Source organism: Equus przewalskii, chromosome 15, assembly GCF_037783145.1.
Source record: "Equus przewalskii isolate Varuska chromosome 15, EquPr2, whole genome shotgun sequence".
In the NCBI taxonomy this organism is placed as follows: Eukaryota; Metazoa; Chordata; class Mammalia; order Perissodactyla; family Equidae; genus Equus; species Equus przewalskii.
This window is the reverse complement of record NC_091845.1, coordinates 42,435,352-42,453,147: the sequence shown is the minus strand read 5'-3', so window position 1 is coordinate 42,453,147 and position 17,796 is coordinate 42,435,352. Positions and strand designations below refer to the sequence as shown.

The following is a 17,796-nucleotide window of genomic DNA, read 5'->3' as shown; positions in this document are numbered from 1 at the left end:
AACAGGACTGTTTTAAGAAATAGACCTTGGGTTGAGCCAGCCCTGACGGCCTAGAATGTTCGGCATATTCAGCTTTGGCGGCCTGAGTTTGGTTCCTGATTGTGGAACCACACCACTCATCTGTCAGTAGCTGTGCTGTGGCAGTGGCTCACATAGAAGAACTAGAAGGACTTACAACTAGAATATACAACTACGTACTGAGGCTTTGGGGAAGCAAAGAAAAAGAAATAAGACTTGGGTTTACAGCAGTGTTTCAAAATGGGTTCCAGATGATAATTAAACTGTGACTGAAAGAAAAATTTATAGCCACGTAAGTTTGGGAAACCTTGAATTAAACAGTGGAACAACTTTCTTTTACTGTAGGCCTTCTCAGAGCCTTTATTTTCCACTCTGTTGTGACTCTTTCTGGGAGAAGGAACAGAGGTAATAGGGATGTAGCAAAATAAGCTCATTTGACTGGGAAACCCTACCTCCCCCCTTTTTGAGGCCTTATTCCCTAAACTAAAGTTCTACAAAGTAAGTTTTGTGAAATACAGTGGCTTAAAGTTTAACAATTGAGAAAGGACCGCTGTAATCTAAGCTACTCTTGTTATTAAGGGCAGTATTGATAAAATCACAGTTGATGGTGATGCCTCACTGCATACCTGTGTAGATCACTGTTAGACACTAGGAGGAGGCCTTTCCTTGCTCCTTCCTCCCTAGGATATTTGCCTGCATTTCCCACATTCTTAGACTGGATAGGAAGTAGTTTTTTGCATTGCAGTAGTAGCATGTAGAGATTAAAATCTTGTCTCAACCCTCCCTTTCGTTTACTTTCTAATTCTCTTAAAGGGATAGGGACTTAGTTTCTGGGAAAACATTGAATAAATTTGGTTGAAAATTGACATTAGAAATAATCTGCAATTTACTTGATGAGGCTGCTGAAGCATGTTACTTTTGGCACCGTATTCTAGACAGGCAGAGACGGTTATATGTAACGTGGACATCTTTATTTTATATTCTGCCAAAATGTAGGTCTAACACTAATGAAGGAATATTGCTTTCTTAGAGCAAATCATACGTATTGATTTAGTTGAAGTAACTATTTAAATCAAACTAAATTTCTTTCTATTGATGAGCTTTTTCTATGTGCTTTTTCTTTTTTTCTTTTAAAGTTAAGAAAGATATTCCTCCGTCAGCTGTCACAAGACCAATATTTGGTATACTGGGCACAATCCATCTGGTGGCAGGTAAGCTAAGATGGGTAAAGAAGGTAATTAAATTGACACTAGTAGAGTATAAGATGAAGGCATACTTCATATCATGCTTTAGGCAATAAATCTTTAGGTGAGCTATTTGTCATTAATTTCTAAAGGTAATGTACCTCAAATGGCAAGTGGTGAAATTTATCAGCCTGAGGTTCTATTAAAAAAAAGTTTTGTTTTTGGTTTTATTTCAACTTGAGTTGAAACCCCTAGTCACCTAGACATTTTTCATAAATTCTAAGAGTATTTAAATAAAAATTTTAATGCACTGATGGACCAGAATATTCTACACCTTCAACCCCATTATAGGGTTGAATATGACATAGTGCATGTTAGAGAATGTTACCTGGTTCTGAGTTATTAGGAAAGTGATTTTGTTGGTCTAAGTTTCATTTCATTGAACTTTTAAAAAATTCCTGTTGCATTAGGCACTGTGCTAGATGCTGAGTTATAAAAGATGCAAGTCCCTTTTGTCCTGCAGTTTACAGTCTAATGAGAGAGGCGTTTGAATAGTAAATTACTGCAGTACAGTGTGACAAGTTCTAGGAGAGAGTTGTACGTAGGCACTTGTGGGCAGAGTTTAAGAATTAACTTAGTGGTAAAGGCTTACCCTGCTGTATTTGTAGGGGAGGAGGTGGCCAGGATCAGGGTGGGTATATTGTGCATGGGGCTGTGCTGGCGCTCTGATTCCTGACCACTTATCTTTGTAATGTTGTAGAAACCAGTTAGTTATACTGCCCCAGCACATTTCTCTACCATTGAGAATGACATGAAGGACATAGGAGTGGTGTAGACCGGACATTGTCCTGCAATGGTCACGTCTCATGACTTGTGATGACCTAAGCTGCACACTGGGAAACGCATGAGCAGAGGCCTGTATCCTTGGGCTTGACAGAGAGAGAGAAGTGTTTTCTATCTCTGCTTTTCATCTGCTAAGATCATTTTTTGCTTATCAAAAGTTTTTGCTTTTATCTTTTTGAGAAAAAATTTGACCTTTCAATAGGAATTTTTCCAAATAATAAGCTCGTCTTTCTATTTGTCAATTCTAAAATTGCTTTAAAATAAAGTATGGGCCTTTTATTAAATAGCACAGTACAGTCTCATTGTGCTAGCCTTTAGAGTTTAAACAATGAGGACTGCTACTTTTGGCTTAAGAATTGCCTTATTTATATTTATGAATGTTTGGCTTTGCTTTTTGTAGGTAATTATCTAATTGTCATTACCAAAAAGACAAAAATAGGTGAATTTTTCAATCATGTAATCTGGAAAGCAACAGATTTTGATGTCCTTTCTTATAAGAAGACCATGTTGCACTTAACTGATATTCAGGTAAGAAGTAGAAGCACTTAATTGCAAAACCCAAAATGGTACCATGGGGGGTGGGGGAGGGAGGTGGAATACCAAGAATGTTTGATGGGTGTCTTTTAAGCCTGGTTATTTAAGCAACTCATAGAGCAAGGTCACTCTACCTACCTTTATACCTAACCATAAAATGTATTTTTTTAAAAATCCTTCATATATTTTATTGCTTTTGTTTTGTTTTTTAAAAACTGACTTAGTTCTTAAATTATGAAATTTCATATGGAGAAAAAAGGAGAAATAGAAAATGCATATGTACTCAATGCCCAGATTTAGCTTTATAACCTTTTTGTAAAGAAATAAAATATTAGGGGGCCAGCCCTGTGGCATAGTGATTAAGTTTGGCATGCTCTGCTTTGGTGGCCTGGGTTCACAGGTTCAGATCCCAGGCGTGGTCAGCCATGCTGTGGCCGTGACCCACATACAAGGTAGAGAAGATTGGCACAGATGTTAGATCAGGGCTAATCTTCCTCAGGAAAAAAAAATAGTAATAAAATATTAGATACCTTTGAAGTTCCACTCATCCCTTTTTCTGCAGAGGAAAAATTTTTTTACTTTTACCACATGTGAATATGAGTGTGTATATGTGTGTATATATGTTCAAAAAGTCCTCCTTTTGTACGATTCCTATATCCACGGATTTCATTTACCATAGTTTAGTTAATACCAGTCCCCCAACAACATGGTTTAAATTTCAGTTACCATGGTTTATTGACTAAAGAATTAGCCCACCAAAGATGAAAGTACAAAGAAACAAAAAGTGACAACTCCAGAAGTGAAATTTGAATTGAACATTAATCGAGTCTAGAAGAAATGGCTGACTGTGGGAATACTGATGCAGTCCCTATACAAGAGAGTCTAGATACGCAGCAAGAAGTCTTAGTGAAGGTGAATTTATTGACGTTAATGGTGAAGTGGTTGTGATGTAAAGGGTGACGATGTCCTAGGGAAGTGATGCCAGCGACAGACTTCACATTAAAGGCTCTCTCAGAGGGGTTTCATGACTTTGAAAGTGCAAAGGATAAAGTGTTAGAAGCTAGGTCAGACTTAGAAAGGTGTATGGCAATTCACCAAGGTGTAGAAAAGGTACTCTGTATCATAAGTTACATGATAAGAAGGCAAACACTGTTCAAGCTACTCTTGGTCAATTTTTTACAAGAAATAAAATATTTTAATTCTCACTGCTTCTGTTTTAAATTACAGTATACTAAATAAATATTAATTTTGCTATCTTTAAATTTCCCTGTACATTTATAACTTACAGTAATAAATATGCCTTTTTTTTGGATGGGGAAGATTGACTCTGAGCTAACATCTGTTGCCAGTCTTCCTCTTTTTGCTTGAGGAAGATTGTCCCTGAGATAATATCTGTGCCAGTCTTCCTCTATTTTGCTATGGGACACTGCCACAGCATGGCTTGATGAGCGGTGTGTAGGTCCACACCTGGGATCTGAACTCACGAACCCCAGGCTGTCAAAGCAGAGCATGCGAACTTAACCACTACGCCACCAGGCCGGGCCCCAGGATGTGCTTTTTATACTTTGGTTTAAACTTAAAATTTCTCTTTTACTATATGTATGTCAATCAATATGTATTAATGTATTCACTCTCTATGACACACGATATTTTAAGGCAATAAAAATGGTTATATTCATTTAATAGCTCAGTAATATTGACTTGAACAGTTTCTTCTTGACTGTTACATTTTATTGTCAGGCCATGTAACTGATTTTAGCATTGCTCACTATTTATGCTTTGCTTGTGCCTTTTGTTTTAAAAAAAATATTTCTGAGCCCAAATTAAAAATTTTGTAGTAGGTAGATTTGTAACATGTAGATTAGCATGTTAATCATTTGGTAATCATTAAACATTACCAAACATTAACAATTATTTTATTTTATTAAAAAAAATTCTTTTTTGGTCAGGAAGATTGGCCCTGAGCTAACGTTTGTGCCAGTCTTCCTCTATTTTGTGTGGGATGCTGCCACAGCATGGCTTGACGAGTGGTGCTAGGTCCGTGCCTGGGATCTGAACTTGTGAACCCCAGGCTGCCGGAGCAGAGTGCACAAACTTAACTACTACACCACCAGGCCAACCCCCAACAATTATTTTTTAGAACAAAAATAAAAACAAATGTCAGTTTTGGTATTCTTTGGGAAAGCCAACTAAAATGAATATTAGCAAATAAAGATAAATTTTACTTTTACTGGACTTTTCTTTTTAATCTTTGTTTTTTTTTAAAAAAAATTGGATTTTATTTCCCATCTAGCCCAAACCAGTAAAGTTTCTTAAGAACGAGGATGGTATTATTCTCTTGTTATTTACTCTCTATGGTACTGGGCCCCTCATGAGTTTATGTTTTTTATTTGTTGAATGTGGATAATTACGCTAACCTAGCCAGGTTGTTGTGAAGATGAAAGAGAATCTATGTAAAGCCTTTGGCCACAGTAGGTCATGACATAAGGTGATGATGTTTTGTGAAGATAACTCTTCTGCCCGTTAGAGTAAAATTTGTGAAGGATACCAGAGGGAAGGAGTTCTATATGATCAATTAGTATAATAATACCGTACACCATTTATTGAGCATTGGGTGTGTGTCAGGAACTGTCCTTGGTCCTGGGAACGGGTGAGCATGCCCCTCCCTGGCCCGGTCCTTGTGCCAGTGGTATTTAACAGGGCTGGACTTACAGGTTTTTATTTTCATTCTTTTTTCATATTGACAGATTCCTTTTCGAGTATGAGATAGACTGATTTTGTTCCTCCCCTTTGTTTACAGTTACAAGATAATAAAACTTTCCTAGCGATGATAAACCATGTCTTGAGTGTGGATGGGTTTTACTTTTCAACGACCTATGATTTGACCCATACTTTGCAGCGGCTCTCCAATACTAGTCCAGAATTCCAAGAAATGAGTCTCTTGGAAAGGGTAAGCTTAATCTTCACTTATTTTTACTTATTTACTTATTTTTTTAAGGGACATGTCTGTTTCATCCATAAAAATGTATGTTGATTTTTCTTAATCCTGGCTATACCAGCATCTTGTGTGGGGCTTTGAAAACATACCATCTTTCAAATGTGTATCACAATCCCAAATTCAGGACCCCGGAGTCTGTATGTTACACAGACAGGATTGAGGACCACTGGTGTAGGTATTCAGAAATCCAGTCTAAACACACGCTGGTTATTTCCTAGCTCTCAGTATTCTGTAGTATAACAATTATTAGCATTAGCAACATAATTATAGTTATAAAATTAATATTCTAACAGATGATGTCCTTTCTGCAGTGGTGTTATTTACAGTTTTTGAAGCTAGAAAAGTAACAACTTATTGATTTGAGAACTTGAAGAATATCCTTTTAAGTGGGTTTTTTTGATTATTTTGCTTTTTTTTAAGATGACTGTATCTTTAGAACTTAGGCCTGATCAACTAGGGATGATCAAAACTTAAAATTTCTGATGTTCAGGAACCTGGATAATTGTTGCCTTCATTTTTTTTTAATTAGCAAACATAGTAGCTATGTTTAGGAGGGAGACAGAATTTAAAAGTTTGCTGTCAGTTATTTATTAGGTTGGACCATATGAAATTGCCAGTAATTGGCTAGTTTTGACCAATAAAAGTGATAATTTCATGTAGTTTAGCCTAAGTCAGTATTTTAGTTGACTGGCTCTTTTAAGATTTCACATGCTAATCTAGTAAAATTGTAGGTAGGCTTAGATGTAAATTTAGCTGTAAGCTAAGCAATCAAGAAACTTGGCTTTTAACTACGAAAAGACTGTTGCTTTTAAAAGCAGTTGCTGCATTTTCCATTTGTTTATCAACTGTCTCTCAAATGCCTGCTGTGTACCAGGCACTGTACTAGCCACTGGGGACACAGAATGAAAAGAGACAGCCCTTGCCTTGTGGGAGCCTGCAGTGTGCTGGGGAAGCGCCAATCCAGGCAATCACAAAACAAGAGACAGTTGCCGTCATGGAGATAGGTAACAAAATGTGGTAGGATCCTGAAGGAAGGTGCATCTCACTCTGTCTAGGGGAGCGTCAGGGACGACATTACAAAGGAAAGTAACTTTTGAGCTGAGACTTAATGATGAGTAGGCCTTATTGGTCAGGTGGCAGTGGGAGAGGGAGGGTTCTAGGCAGAGATGGTGGCAATATTAGGTTAAACAAAAGCCATCACATCTGTTCAAATGGGAAGGGAATCTTTTGTCAGCTAATCAGAAGAGTCAGTTACAGTTAACGTAGGGAATCATAAAAATGATAAATGAACCATGTATACCTTAAAATTTTATCTCAACTTAAAATTTATATTGACAGGTCTGTTTTTTAATGTAGGACCGAAGGCTTTTCTTTGTTTTTGGTTCCTTGATTGCTAATTGTCTTTCCCTTATAATTACATCCGTAATGCTTTCCAGTGGAGTCTCTTTAAAGATTTTGACACTTACAGAGCAGTCTGTTTGCAGAGTCCCGTAGATTTTTACTGTTTCTCTAATCTTTTATAGCTGCCACTCCCACTCTTAATTCAATAGCAGTTTTGTTTAGCAACTTCCCTTTTATCAAGTTAAATTCAAATCATTCAACTTTCTAGAGATAGCAGTTTGTTTTTTAAGTCATATTTTATTGATTTATAAAATATTTAGTTAAATTCTGTAATGGTGAATAACAAGTACGGCACAAACCGATTGGGAATGCACATCTGAATCTCTGGCTAAGGGCAGGAGCCTCTCCCTGTGACGTTCCGCTGTGGAGGGGCCGGTAGGGGGAATGTCAGATGGTGTGTTTTATAAAGAGAATGGAGAGAATTGGTTAATCTCCTGAGTTGTTGAGGGACCTTCTGTGTTTATAGTTTGAAGGTCAGAGTGACCAGAGATGAGACCAGAGAGTTAAGTAGGGGCTGCCAGATCCCAGGACTGGTTCAGCCATGCGAAGATTTGGTTCTTGAGATAACAGAGAGGCAGTGGGGCCTTTCCAGCAGACAGGAGACCTGTCATGTCGGAGAACTCCTGTTGACAGCATGTGGAGGAATGGCTGGGAAGGCCACGGCCAAGACTTGAGGCAGATGCTGTTTTAGTAGTTAGGCTGGAGTCAGATGTTTCTGACGGTGGTGAGAGTAGAGATGTAGAAGAAAGGAGGAATTTGGAAGGGGATCTAGGACTTAACAATTGACTCAATATAAGAGAAAGAAAGACTGAGAGGACTCCCAGGTTTCTGTCTGGCAGTAAGACAGGAGTACCCAGAGGAGGGGGAGGCTTGAGGGGAAGAGTTCTGTTTGGAGCGTGTCAAAGAGACCTGCTTCTAGCGACCAGGTGGAGACATTGGTTGTTAGTTTTGTTTCTGTAGAAGCTCAACTTGGCGGGAGATATTTTATTAATTTTACAACTTCTCTCTTAGGCAGATCAGCGGTTTGTATGGAATGGTCATCTTCTAAGAGAACTTTCTGCTCAGCCAGAGGTAACAAACACTAAATAAGCAGATTTTAACCTGCTTATTTGTTACAGTACAAGTTTTAATTGAATATATATTATAAAATGGCTACCTAATCACCAAGGAGTTTGATAAATAATTGTAATTTAACTCTGTTTATAGCTTATAAACTTTGATCACGTCTACCCTCTCACATTGTTCTAGGTTGAAGAGGCCCACTTGTTTTACTCTAATCTCCCTATAGAAGCCTTAAGTAAAGAAAAAGTACTTAAGTAGACCCAGAGATACTTTGCTTTTTATAAAGAAGAGAGACACAGTGGGTCTTGGTGGATGAATGATGGAGAAATGAGGGGCTAGGGCTAAGTCCCAGGCCAGTGGAGAGCTTTGCATTTGTCTTCCGATGGGGATGTGATTCCCTTCAGTCACCCAGGAGAAACGTGCACAGATGTCACCTTCCTCTGTCCTTAGTTTATACAAATGAGGTGTAAACGAGGAGGCCCGGCCAGGAAGGATAGTATGTTGAACATAGGTAAATAGATTTGCCTCATGGCTTTATTTCTTGTCATTTGTTTTGCTTTTTGGGGAAAAGTAGCTTGGGCTGCAAACACTTAGCTTGGGTCTGTCTTTTCCCTGGAGGAGTGAAGTTGTTTGCAAAGACTGAAAAGGAGGGAGGTAAACGTCCTGCAACATCAGGCAGTTTTATTAGAGTTCCAAAATCTGTGCATATTCAGGCCCACATGATTGTAGCACATACTTAAATTTTTTAATTGAAAAGACAATGTTACATTAGAAAAATTTCTTTAAAATGAAAAGTTACCCATAAGCTTACTACCTTGTGATATTTGTATATTACCTCCCCATGTGTAAGTATTTTTTATATAGTGCTTTTTGTTTATTTTTAAAGTATATTTATTCCTAAATGTAATGTGTATCTTCATTTCAGGTCCATCGGTTTGCTCTTCCAGTATTACATGGCTGTATCCTTACATAGTAGTAATTTTCTAACAGTCTTTTTTTAAATATAAGGCAGATTTAGAGACAGTCTCAAATATTGCATAAGAAGATATTTTAGAATTAGTAGAAATTGCTTTTGATAAAATCAAATCCATTAACATAAAATCTTAGAATAATGGTTGTAAATGACTATTTTTTTTTGAAGAATGAACTCTTTAGACTGAATTATTCTCTTTCTGTTCGAGAGGTCTGGGGGTGATGATCTTAAAGAAGGACTGTGTACTGTTTGCCTTTGTTAGACTTTGTAGCAATAAACGAGTGGTTTGAACCTGGCTGTTGAAGTGAAAACGTTCCTTAGTATAAAGTTAGACTCAGGAACTAGGGTGACCAGCAACTTGGAGAGAATTACAGCTAATAATTGTATTTGCAATAGCCACAGAAAAATGAACGGTATGCGAAGAGTAATGCTTGGGGAGGGGGAGTAAGTACAAATGTGAAGTGAGTAATGATTATCTTACTGTAAGTTCATTTTAAAAACTTATCTTTATCGTCGACGTGATAATAAAAATAGGGAAGCAAAGCGAGCTGGCTGGTAAATGCTGGTGGGTGCCTGTGATGGGGACTACACCCTGCAGAAACTGAGCGGATCTTTCTCTCACGTTCTCCCAAGATGCTTATTAACACAACAGTCTGTCATTTATTTGTTCGTTCCGTCCATATGATTTCCTTTGTTATTATGCTTGTTATACTTAAAGCAGAAAATTAATGGAGGAAACATTTCCCACAGTTGTGGGAGAATAAAAATCAGAAAATCTCAGGATAAAAGTTTTTGTTTACTCTAGTTTTTTCCCCTCCCCTCCCTGGAGCTTTCCAAGCTTCCCCTCAGGACATAATAAGAATAGATGTATTCAGATGGTGCTTTAAGGGGTTTGAGATTGTGAATGGACAAATAATATCAAATGAGATTATGGAAGTCTTTCCTAGGCAATTTTGGAACAGCTTATCCATTCAGTTTATTTATTTGTTTATTTATTTATTTATTGAGGAGGATTAGCCCTGAGCTAACTACTGCCTGTCCTCCTCTTTTTGCTGAGGAAGGCTGGCCCTGAGCTAACATCTCTGCCCATCTTCCTCTACTTTGTATGTGGGATGCCTACCACAGCATGGCTTGCCAAGCAGTGCCATGTCCGCACTGGGGATCCGAACCGGCAAACCCCGGGCTGCCGAGAAGTGCAACATGCAAACTCAACCGCTGTGCCACCGGGCCAGCCCCTCCATTTAGTTTAAATGTAAAGCTTTAAATTAGCTTTTGTTTAGTGTAGTGTCTTGACTTGAACTATAGTCATATGTTTCACATACATACAGACAAGTGAGCAAGAGCAAAGGCCCGAAGGCAGGAGTATGACTACAGCAGTGACAGTGGACAGGCAAAGGTGGGAGCTGTGTTTAGAGAAGTAGCTGGGCCCAGATTATGCAGGGTCTTATGGGCTTTGTCTTTACTTTAACTGTGACGAGAAGCTGTCAGGATGTGAGTAGAGGATTGGCATGATAAGGCAGGACCACTCTGACAGTGATGTAGAGAATAGGCTGCAGGTGGGCAAGGGAGGATATGAGGACTAAGTAGGAGGCAGTTACAATAATTCAGGTGAGAGGTGATGTTGCCTGGGACCAGGATGGTAGCAGTGATGGTGGTGGGAAATGGTCAGGTTCTAGATATGTTTTGAAGGTAGAGCTAACAGGTCTTTCTGACAAATTGTACATGGGGTGTGGAAGAGAGAAGTTTAGTATGAATCTAAGGTATTTGGCCAGAGTAAGTGGAAAGAGGCCATCCACTGAGGTGGGAAAGAGTCTGCAGTTGGGAGGGAGGCCAGAGAGTCCCCGGAGTTCCATTTGGACATGTTAAGCTTGAGATTTCTATAGATGTTCAAGTAGAGAAATCCAGGGAAGAGATGGATTAATGGGGCTGGAGTTTAGGAGAGAAGTTCGTGTTGGAGACACAAGTTTGAGTCTTCAAGGCATAGGTGACATTTCAAGCCAGGAAGCTGGATGAGATCCTCAAAGGAAGGAATGCATATAGAGAAGAGAAAAGGTCTGGAGAAAGAGAAGATAACCTGAAGAGGACTCCAGATGGTGAAACAATGCCAGAGCCGCACGTTGTAGGCCTCTGAGGACAAAAGACATCTGAAGTGGAGGAGCCAAAGTGAGTGAACTGAAAGGACAGGTCGTAGGATTCCTCTGAGATTTAGAAGTTGAAGACATGAAGATGAATCAGCGAAGGGCAGTGAGGAAGAGGAGAACTAACCAAGTGAGAGTAGTGTCTCAGAAGCAAATGCAAATCGTATTTCCAAGCTGAGGGTGTAATCTGATATGTTGCTGGTTAGTTAGCTATGAACATTAGGGAGGGAGGTTATGTTCCTGCTCCCTCCACTCTCTTCCCCAAATGGGGGATATTACCAAATGCTGATGACGAAGATTTTGGAGAATGGGAAAATTGGAGAAGGTGAAAGCACAGTCATATGCTGGAGTGATGTCCCTGAGTGTGTGAGGAGGGTGGGGTCTAGTGCACAGGTCGAAGGCCTGGCACGGGCAGCTCATCTTCCATTGTAGAAGGGAAGCGGCTATGTGGATGTGGATGCTGGGTAGATAGATGTGGTGGGAGCATGTGAATAGCTTTTATTTTCATGGTGAAGTAGGAAGCAATGTCCTTAGCTATGAGTGGGATGAGGGTGGAGTGTTGGAGGAGAAAGTGTGAAATGGGCATGCTGAGTGGGAGGATGGCTCTGGGGGTAACTGATTGATACAAGACGAGACATTCACCTGTAAAAAGTTATATCATAGTGATGTGCTTCTGTATGATTTTTATTTTCCTCTTGCTCCTTCTGTGCTTTCTGGATACTCTGAAATGTATGTATATGTGTCTTGTAATCAGGAAAATGATTTATAAAACAGTCACATTCCATGCTACACTTAGCTCCTTAAGGGAAGGCTCTTGGATTTCTCAACCTTGTGCCCTGGCTCTATTTTGATAATTTGGGTGAATAAATGAATTAATACTGCCTTAGATTCTTCTCTAGTGCTGTGGGTTTTAAAGGAGAGCATATTAGGAGGTCAGGATGAGTTGTTAGTAAGTTTGATGATACCCGGTAATAGGGGATGAATCATTAGAAATTCGTATTGCTAGTGTCATTCGGTCCCATGATTTTGAACATTATTTGGCATTCTCTTGTGAATTTACCAGCGCTTCCTCCATGGGTACCTGATACATTTATACCAGGAAGTATTTACAAGAAGGTTACAGCACCACTGTCAGAGACTATGAATGCCATGAATTTCATCAGCAGAAGGATTAGACTTCTTGTGGTATTGTCCTTGTAGATCGCTCACAACACTGAAGAGAAATGAACTGCTTCAGGCAGTAAAAGGATGAATCTTAGGAACTTACTTGGAGAAATAAACAAGGACTTGAAGTTTATAAAGAGCGGTACCATTTTTATAAAACTCAAAGCAAACTGTGTTATTAAGTCATGGTTGCATGGATGAAACTAAAAAGGCAGGAGAATTGTCTCTGCAAGCATGAGAATAGTTTTTACTTCTGGGTGAGAAGGCAGATGGGTGGGATGGAGAAGGAACAGATAATTAGATTCAGGGTTTTGGCACTGTTCTGAAGTTGGATGGTAGATTCATAATTTTTATTTTATTGTACTATTATACTTTATAATGAATGAATCAAATTATATTAAGAAAAGAATGTTACGTGTAGAAAATAACCATAGGGCAAACCCAAACAGATGAGGGAGGAAAAAAGGTAAGGCCATTGAAACAATAAAAGAAGCCTGTCTTTCTGTTACGCCCACCAGGTCTGGTGCATGTTTAAAAAGGAGACAGTATCAAGTGTCAGTAAAAATGAAGAGTCAAAGCAATTCTTGAAACACTTTTGTGTTTCCCGATAAAGTCAGATGATGAATATACTCTGTGCCCAGCAGTACTGCTCCTTAGAAACCACCCCCACATGTCCGTGTAGAGATGTATGTTGCAGCACTGTGATGACAGCAAAGTTGGAAACAACCTGGACAGGAGAATGGATAAACTGTAGTATATTCATACAGCCATAGCAGCAAATGAACCTCATGAACATAATAGTGAAGAAATAAAGCAAGCCGAAAGAATATTTGCAGTAACAGGCATGCATCACTTAATGATCGGGACACATTCTGAGAAATGCATCGTTAGGCAATTTTGTCGTTGTGTGAACATCATAGAGTGTACTTACACAAACCTAGATGGTATAGCCTGCTACACACCTGGGCTAAATGGTGCTAATCTTATGGGAACACCGTCGCATATGCAGTTTGTTGTTACCTTGATTAAAATGTCATTATGCAGCACATGACTGTCATTCCTTTTATGTAAAAGAAGGTCAGAAACTATTCCGACTGAACAATAAGTGGAGTGGCAAAACTAGAAAGACAAGCAAGGGAACGATGAACTGCGTGGGTGGGGTTACTTCCTGGAGGCGGGCAAGGGAGCTCGGCAGAGAGGAGCACGTGTTCTGGGTGCTCCTGAGGTGTTGGTGGGTACACATGTAGGTGTGTATTTGTTTAGTATTTTTTATTATGGTCAGATATATTTAACATGAGATTTCCCATTTTAGCCATTTTTAAGTGTACAATTTAGTAAGTGGTGTTAATTGCATTCACAGCGTTGTACAAACAGCAGCAAAACCTTTCCCTCACCCCAATCAGAAATTCTGTATCTATTAAGCCATAACTCTCCATTCCTGAGTGTTTTTGTAAATATTTATATACATTATATATTCTTTCTATTTATTGTATTTCGTAATAACATTATTTTAATGTAAGAGGTTTGCCATCTCCAAAGGCTTCTGCAGCTTTTCTACATTACTGAGTGAGTTATCATGTAGCATATACTATTACCAGTAGTTAGAAAAAGAGTTTTATGTTAAGAAAAGTTTTTGGGGAGATGCATTCTTTTTTTAATATTCTGGTTCATTTTTCCGTTTCATGGAAGAAGAGTTAAAATTTCTGTTTCTGCATAATCTTTTATTCACAGTTTGTTATGTAAATCTTCATATGTTTATCAACTGTTATGGCTAATTTACATTTGTAGTTATGCATATGATTCAGTTGTGGTGTTTTCTTTCTTTCTTTTTTTTTTTTTTTGAGGAAGATTAGCTCTGAGCTAACTACTGCCAATCCTCCTCTTTTTTGCTGTGGAAGACTGGCCCTGAGCTAACATCCATGCCTATCTTCCTCCACTTTATACGAGGGACGCCTGCCATAGCATGGCTTTTTCCAAGCAGTGCCATGTCTGCACCTGGGATCCAAACCAGCGAACCCTGGGCCGCTGAGAAGCAGAACGTGCGAACTTAACTGCTGGGCCACTGGGCCAGCCCATCAGTTGTGTTTTTTTTTAAACTGTGGTAGCCTAGCCTTTTTCCCCACTACTTATTTGAAGGTTAATCTATTTTAAATTTATGTTTTTCATTCAAAGTAGGTTTTTTGGTGATATGGTTAATACTTAATTCTTTACTTTTAGAAAGTGGTTGAGGATATCAGGGAAAGGAAATTATATTATTTAAATAGAAACACTATAGAATCACTTAAACATACGGTCTGTATGTCATTATAGAGTCGCTGACTTGACAGTATTTCACAATTGAATAATTACAGTACTAAAGGCTTGTGAATATTGATGAAGAATCAAAAAAGATTTGTGTATTCTCTTTTTTTCGCTTAAAGACTGAATCACTCTTACTAGGGTAAACAGGTTCAAATTTAATCTGAAAATAATACATATGATTTCTATATATATTTTTCTTAATGTAGTTAAGTTATTACTATGCACTCGTGTTCTATTAATGGAAAATACTTTGATTGGATTCTCATCTCGAGGAGAAGTTGTTTCAGAGCTGGTGTGCGCTATTATGTAAGAGGTGAGATTAATTTTGTCAGCATGATTCACTACTGGGTTATATCTATCACTAACATTTGTCGTACGGTGACATGAATGTAACCTTTTGTATTTTATTTTCATTATCATTTGATAGCCTCCCTAAGTATTTATCTCCTACTTCATTATTCTAATTAGGTAGGTCGTCTTTGCTTTACTCCAGCTTCTGTAGTTACATTGCAGATATTAATGAGATACTGTAGGCTGCTTCTTCCTGCTTTAAGAGGAATTATGTTATTTGCTCGATGTCTGAAAGCACAACTGAACTCGATGTAGTTTTCAGTAACCTAAACTCATACCAGGAAGTATTTTATTGCTCATGGTGTCTTTGCATGTGTAAAGCTACACATTTGACTTTCTGCTGTCAACTTTAAAGATTTACATTTTGAGCGTTCTCTAGGCTGTGTACTAGCAACATGCTAATTTGCTTGAACCAAGCTTTTAAAATATGTATTAAAAGTTACTGTCATTATGAAAAGGAGTTTCTCTAACTCTTTCTGGGTTTTTTTTTTTTTTAAGCCAGAATGTATCAGAATAAAATCCAATGGGCCATTAGATAAATCGGAGAAGTTTGGGCCAGGGAGCTGTAAAAGTTATCTGATTAATCTCCCTTATTACAGGTGATAGAGTAGAGGAAGAAAGACGTTTAGTGAGTGACCTGGCCAAGATCACAGGAGAGAACTAGACTAAGCAGCTCGCTTGTCACTAGATTTTCTTGGATGGAGACATATTTTTTAACTAAGTTTTTCAAATAGGTAATGCATTCATGTAGTTCAGGTATCAAAAAGTATAAAAAGATATGCAATAAAAAAATATTTCTCATTTCCAACCCCATCTGTTGGATCTTACTCCCCTAACCAGTTAATCAATTGTCAGTTTATTTATCCTTCCAGATAGTTTTTATGCTGTTACAGGTATGTGCGTTCTTCTCCTCATATAGACCGTGGTTGGATGCTGGGCACATTTTCTTGCACCTTGGTTTTGTCTTTTTTTTTTTTAAACTTAATGTATCTTGGATGTCTTTTCATAAAAATTCTCTTTCTCTCCCTACCCCACACACAATCTCACTTTCATTCTCATTCTCACTTTTTAAAATAACGAGATGTTATTCCTTAATGGAAACTATGGAAAGAACCAAGTATAGCCCATGCCTCTGACGAGTAATTGTAGAAGGCGTTTCATTGATGATTTGCCTCAATAATTTTGTCCCCTTCTGATAATATATTAGTCAAAACACGGATAGCTCATACCTTGTGGAATATGACAGAAAGAATGTTGAGAAATATTTGAGACAGTTAAAGATCCTCCGATTTCTTTCTGATAATTTGGTAACTTGAGTTAGGGACCAGCTTGAAAGTTGCCTTTGGATAGCAAGCTTTTCTTAGTAAAAATAAATCACGTAAACAAGAAAAGGAATACTTCAAATATTTGAGAGGACTAACCAGTATCAAGACTAAGCGTTGTAGAACAGTGCTTTTCAAACTAGGTTTTGTGAGTATATTCCTGGATTTATAGAAATTTTAGGACCATATACAATTTTTGTGCTTTCATTTTGATAATTAAAATTATTATAAGCATCTGTTGGACAATTTGGATTATTATTATGAAATACTATTAATGTAATGAAATACTGTTAACACAATAGCCCACATTTGCATTTAATATTGTGTTTAATAGTTTTATGACTTTCAAAATAGTATTTTTCAAATTGGCATCTGTGGACATACTCTCAGAGGTCCTCGAGAATTTGTTTTTTCTTTAAAATATGTGTCAAGTTTGAGAAACACTGTTTTAGAGGAATTTTGTATTTATAAACAATTGATATATTAAATAGCAATCAGTTTCATCTGTTTATTAATAGGTCCTTAATACTCCACTGTAAGCCTGTTTAAATGGGTGAGCTTCTATTAGCTTTCTGATCATGTACTGTGCATTTGTTTGACACTTATTTTTATAAGTACTTCACTAATTCAAACTGACTTAACTCTCTCCTGAGTTTCTGATGTATTTCTTATGTAATAAATGTAGTTAATTTTAACTTTTTTTCAATTTAGGAATTGATTCTGAAGGTCACGCAGCTAACTTTGTAGAAACAGAACAAATTGTGCACTACAATGGGAGCAAGGCTTCTTTCGTACAGGCAAGTTAATATGTCTGTTAGGCAACTAGCCAGTTGGCCTTTTCTGCTTGGATCACAAATTTCTGTTGTTGAAATTTCCCTCCTCTCTCCTTTTTTTAAAGTAATATCATTGTCTGCTAATGTGGAAAAAGTTCACCCAATACAAGGATAAATTCCATTAATCTGGCACTCACTTGCTGACATTTCCTGACCTTGAATTAAATCCCCAAAGGGGAGGGTGGAGTAGGAGGTGCAGGGGTTCTGGAGAGGAGCCGCCTGTCTGCTTCAGGGCAGTGATGATAGCACAAGCCGCTGGCTCCCGGCTGACTTTGCTGCCTGGCACTTCACTGGCAGGTGATCGCTCTCTTCTGTTGCCTTCTTTGGAGCTGTGGATCCCTTGCTGCTCCAGAGCATTAGTGGTTAAACATAATTATAAGTTCATGGACATAGTCATTTGAGAAGGAATAAGACAATTTTCTAGTTTTATTTTTATGCCAAATTATATAACAGACGTAACTTGTTAATTTTTACTGGTAGATAAATTGATTTATTTTAGAATTTAGGAGAAACACAGAACTGTCTACTATACTAGTGCCATGTGTATAAAATCAGAAGGGAGAGGGTTGTTTGCAGATGTGCTCCCACAAAATGGTAACTTGAGGAACTGGTACGTATGGACTTCTTTTGTAGTTGGTAGGTTGTATTTATACTTTTTCCTTTGCAGCCATTGA

The 17,796-nt window shown here is 38.0% G+C and overlaps 1 protein-coding gene across 1 annotated transcript in view; it reads left to right on the top strand.

The window, feature by feature from the left end:
• Positions 1 to 17,796, top strand: part of SACM1L (SAC1 like phosphatidylinositide phosphatase) — a 61,075-nt gene that overhangs the window by 18,057 nt on the left and 25,222 nt on the right. Inside the window, exons 3-9 of the mRNA XM_070577157.1 lie at positions 1,155 to 1,229; positions 2,446 to 2,573; positions 5,380 to 5,529; positions 7,990 to 8,049; positions 8,966 to 8,999; positions 14,828 to 14,929; positions 17,001 to 17,086. Coding sequence (XP_070433258.1) covers positions 1,155 to 1,229; positions 2,446 to 2,573; positions 5,380 to 5,529; positions 7,990 to 8,049; positions 8,966 to 8,999; positions 14,828 to 14,929; positions 17,001 to 17,086 — 635 coding nt within the window. The remainder of the gene's footprint in view (positions 1 to 1,154; positions 1,230 to 2,445; positions 2,574 to 5,379; positions 5,530 to 7,989; positions 8,050 to 8,965; positions 9,000 to 14,827; positions 14,930 to 17,000; positions 17,087 to 17,796) is intronic.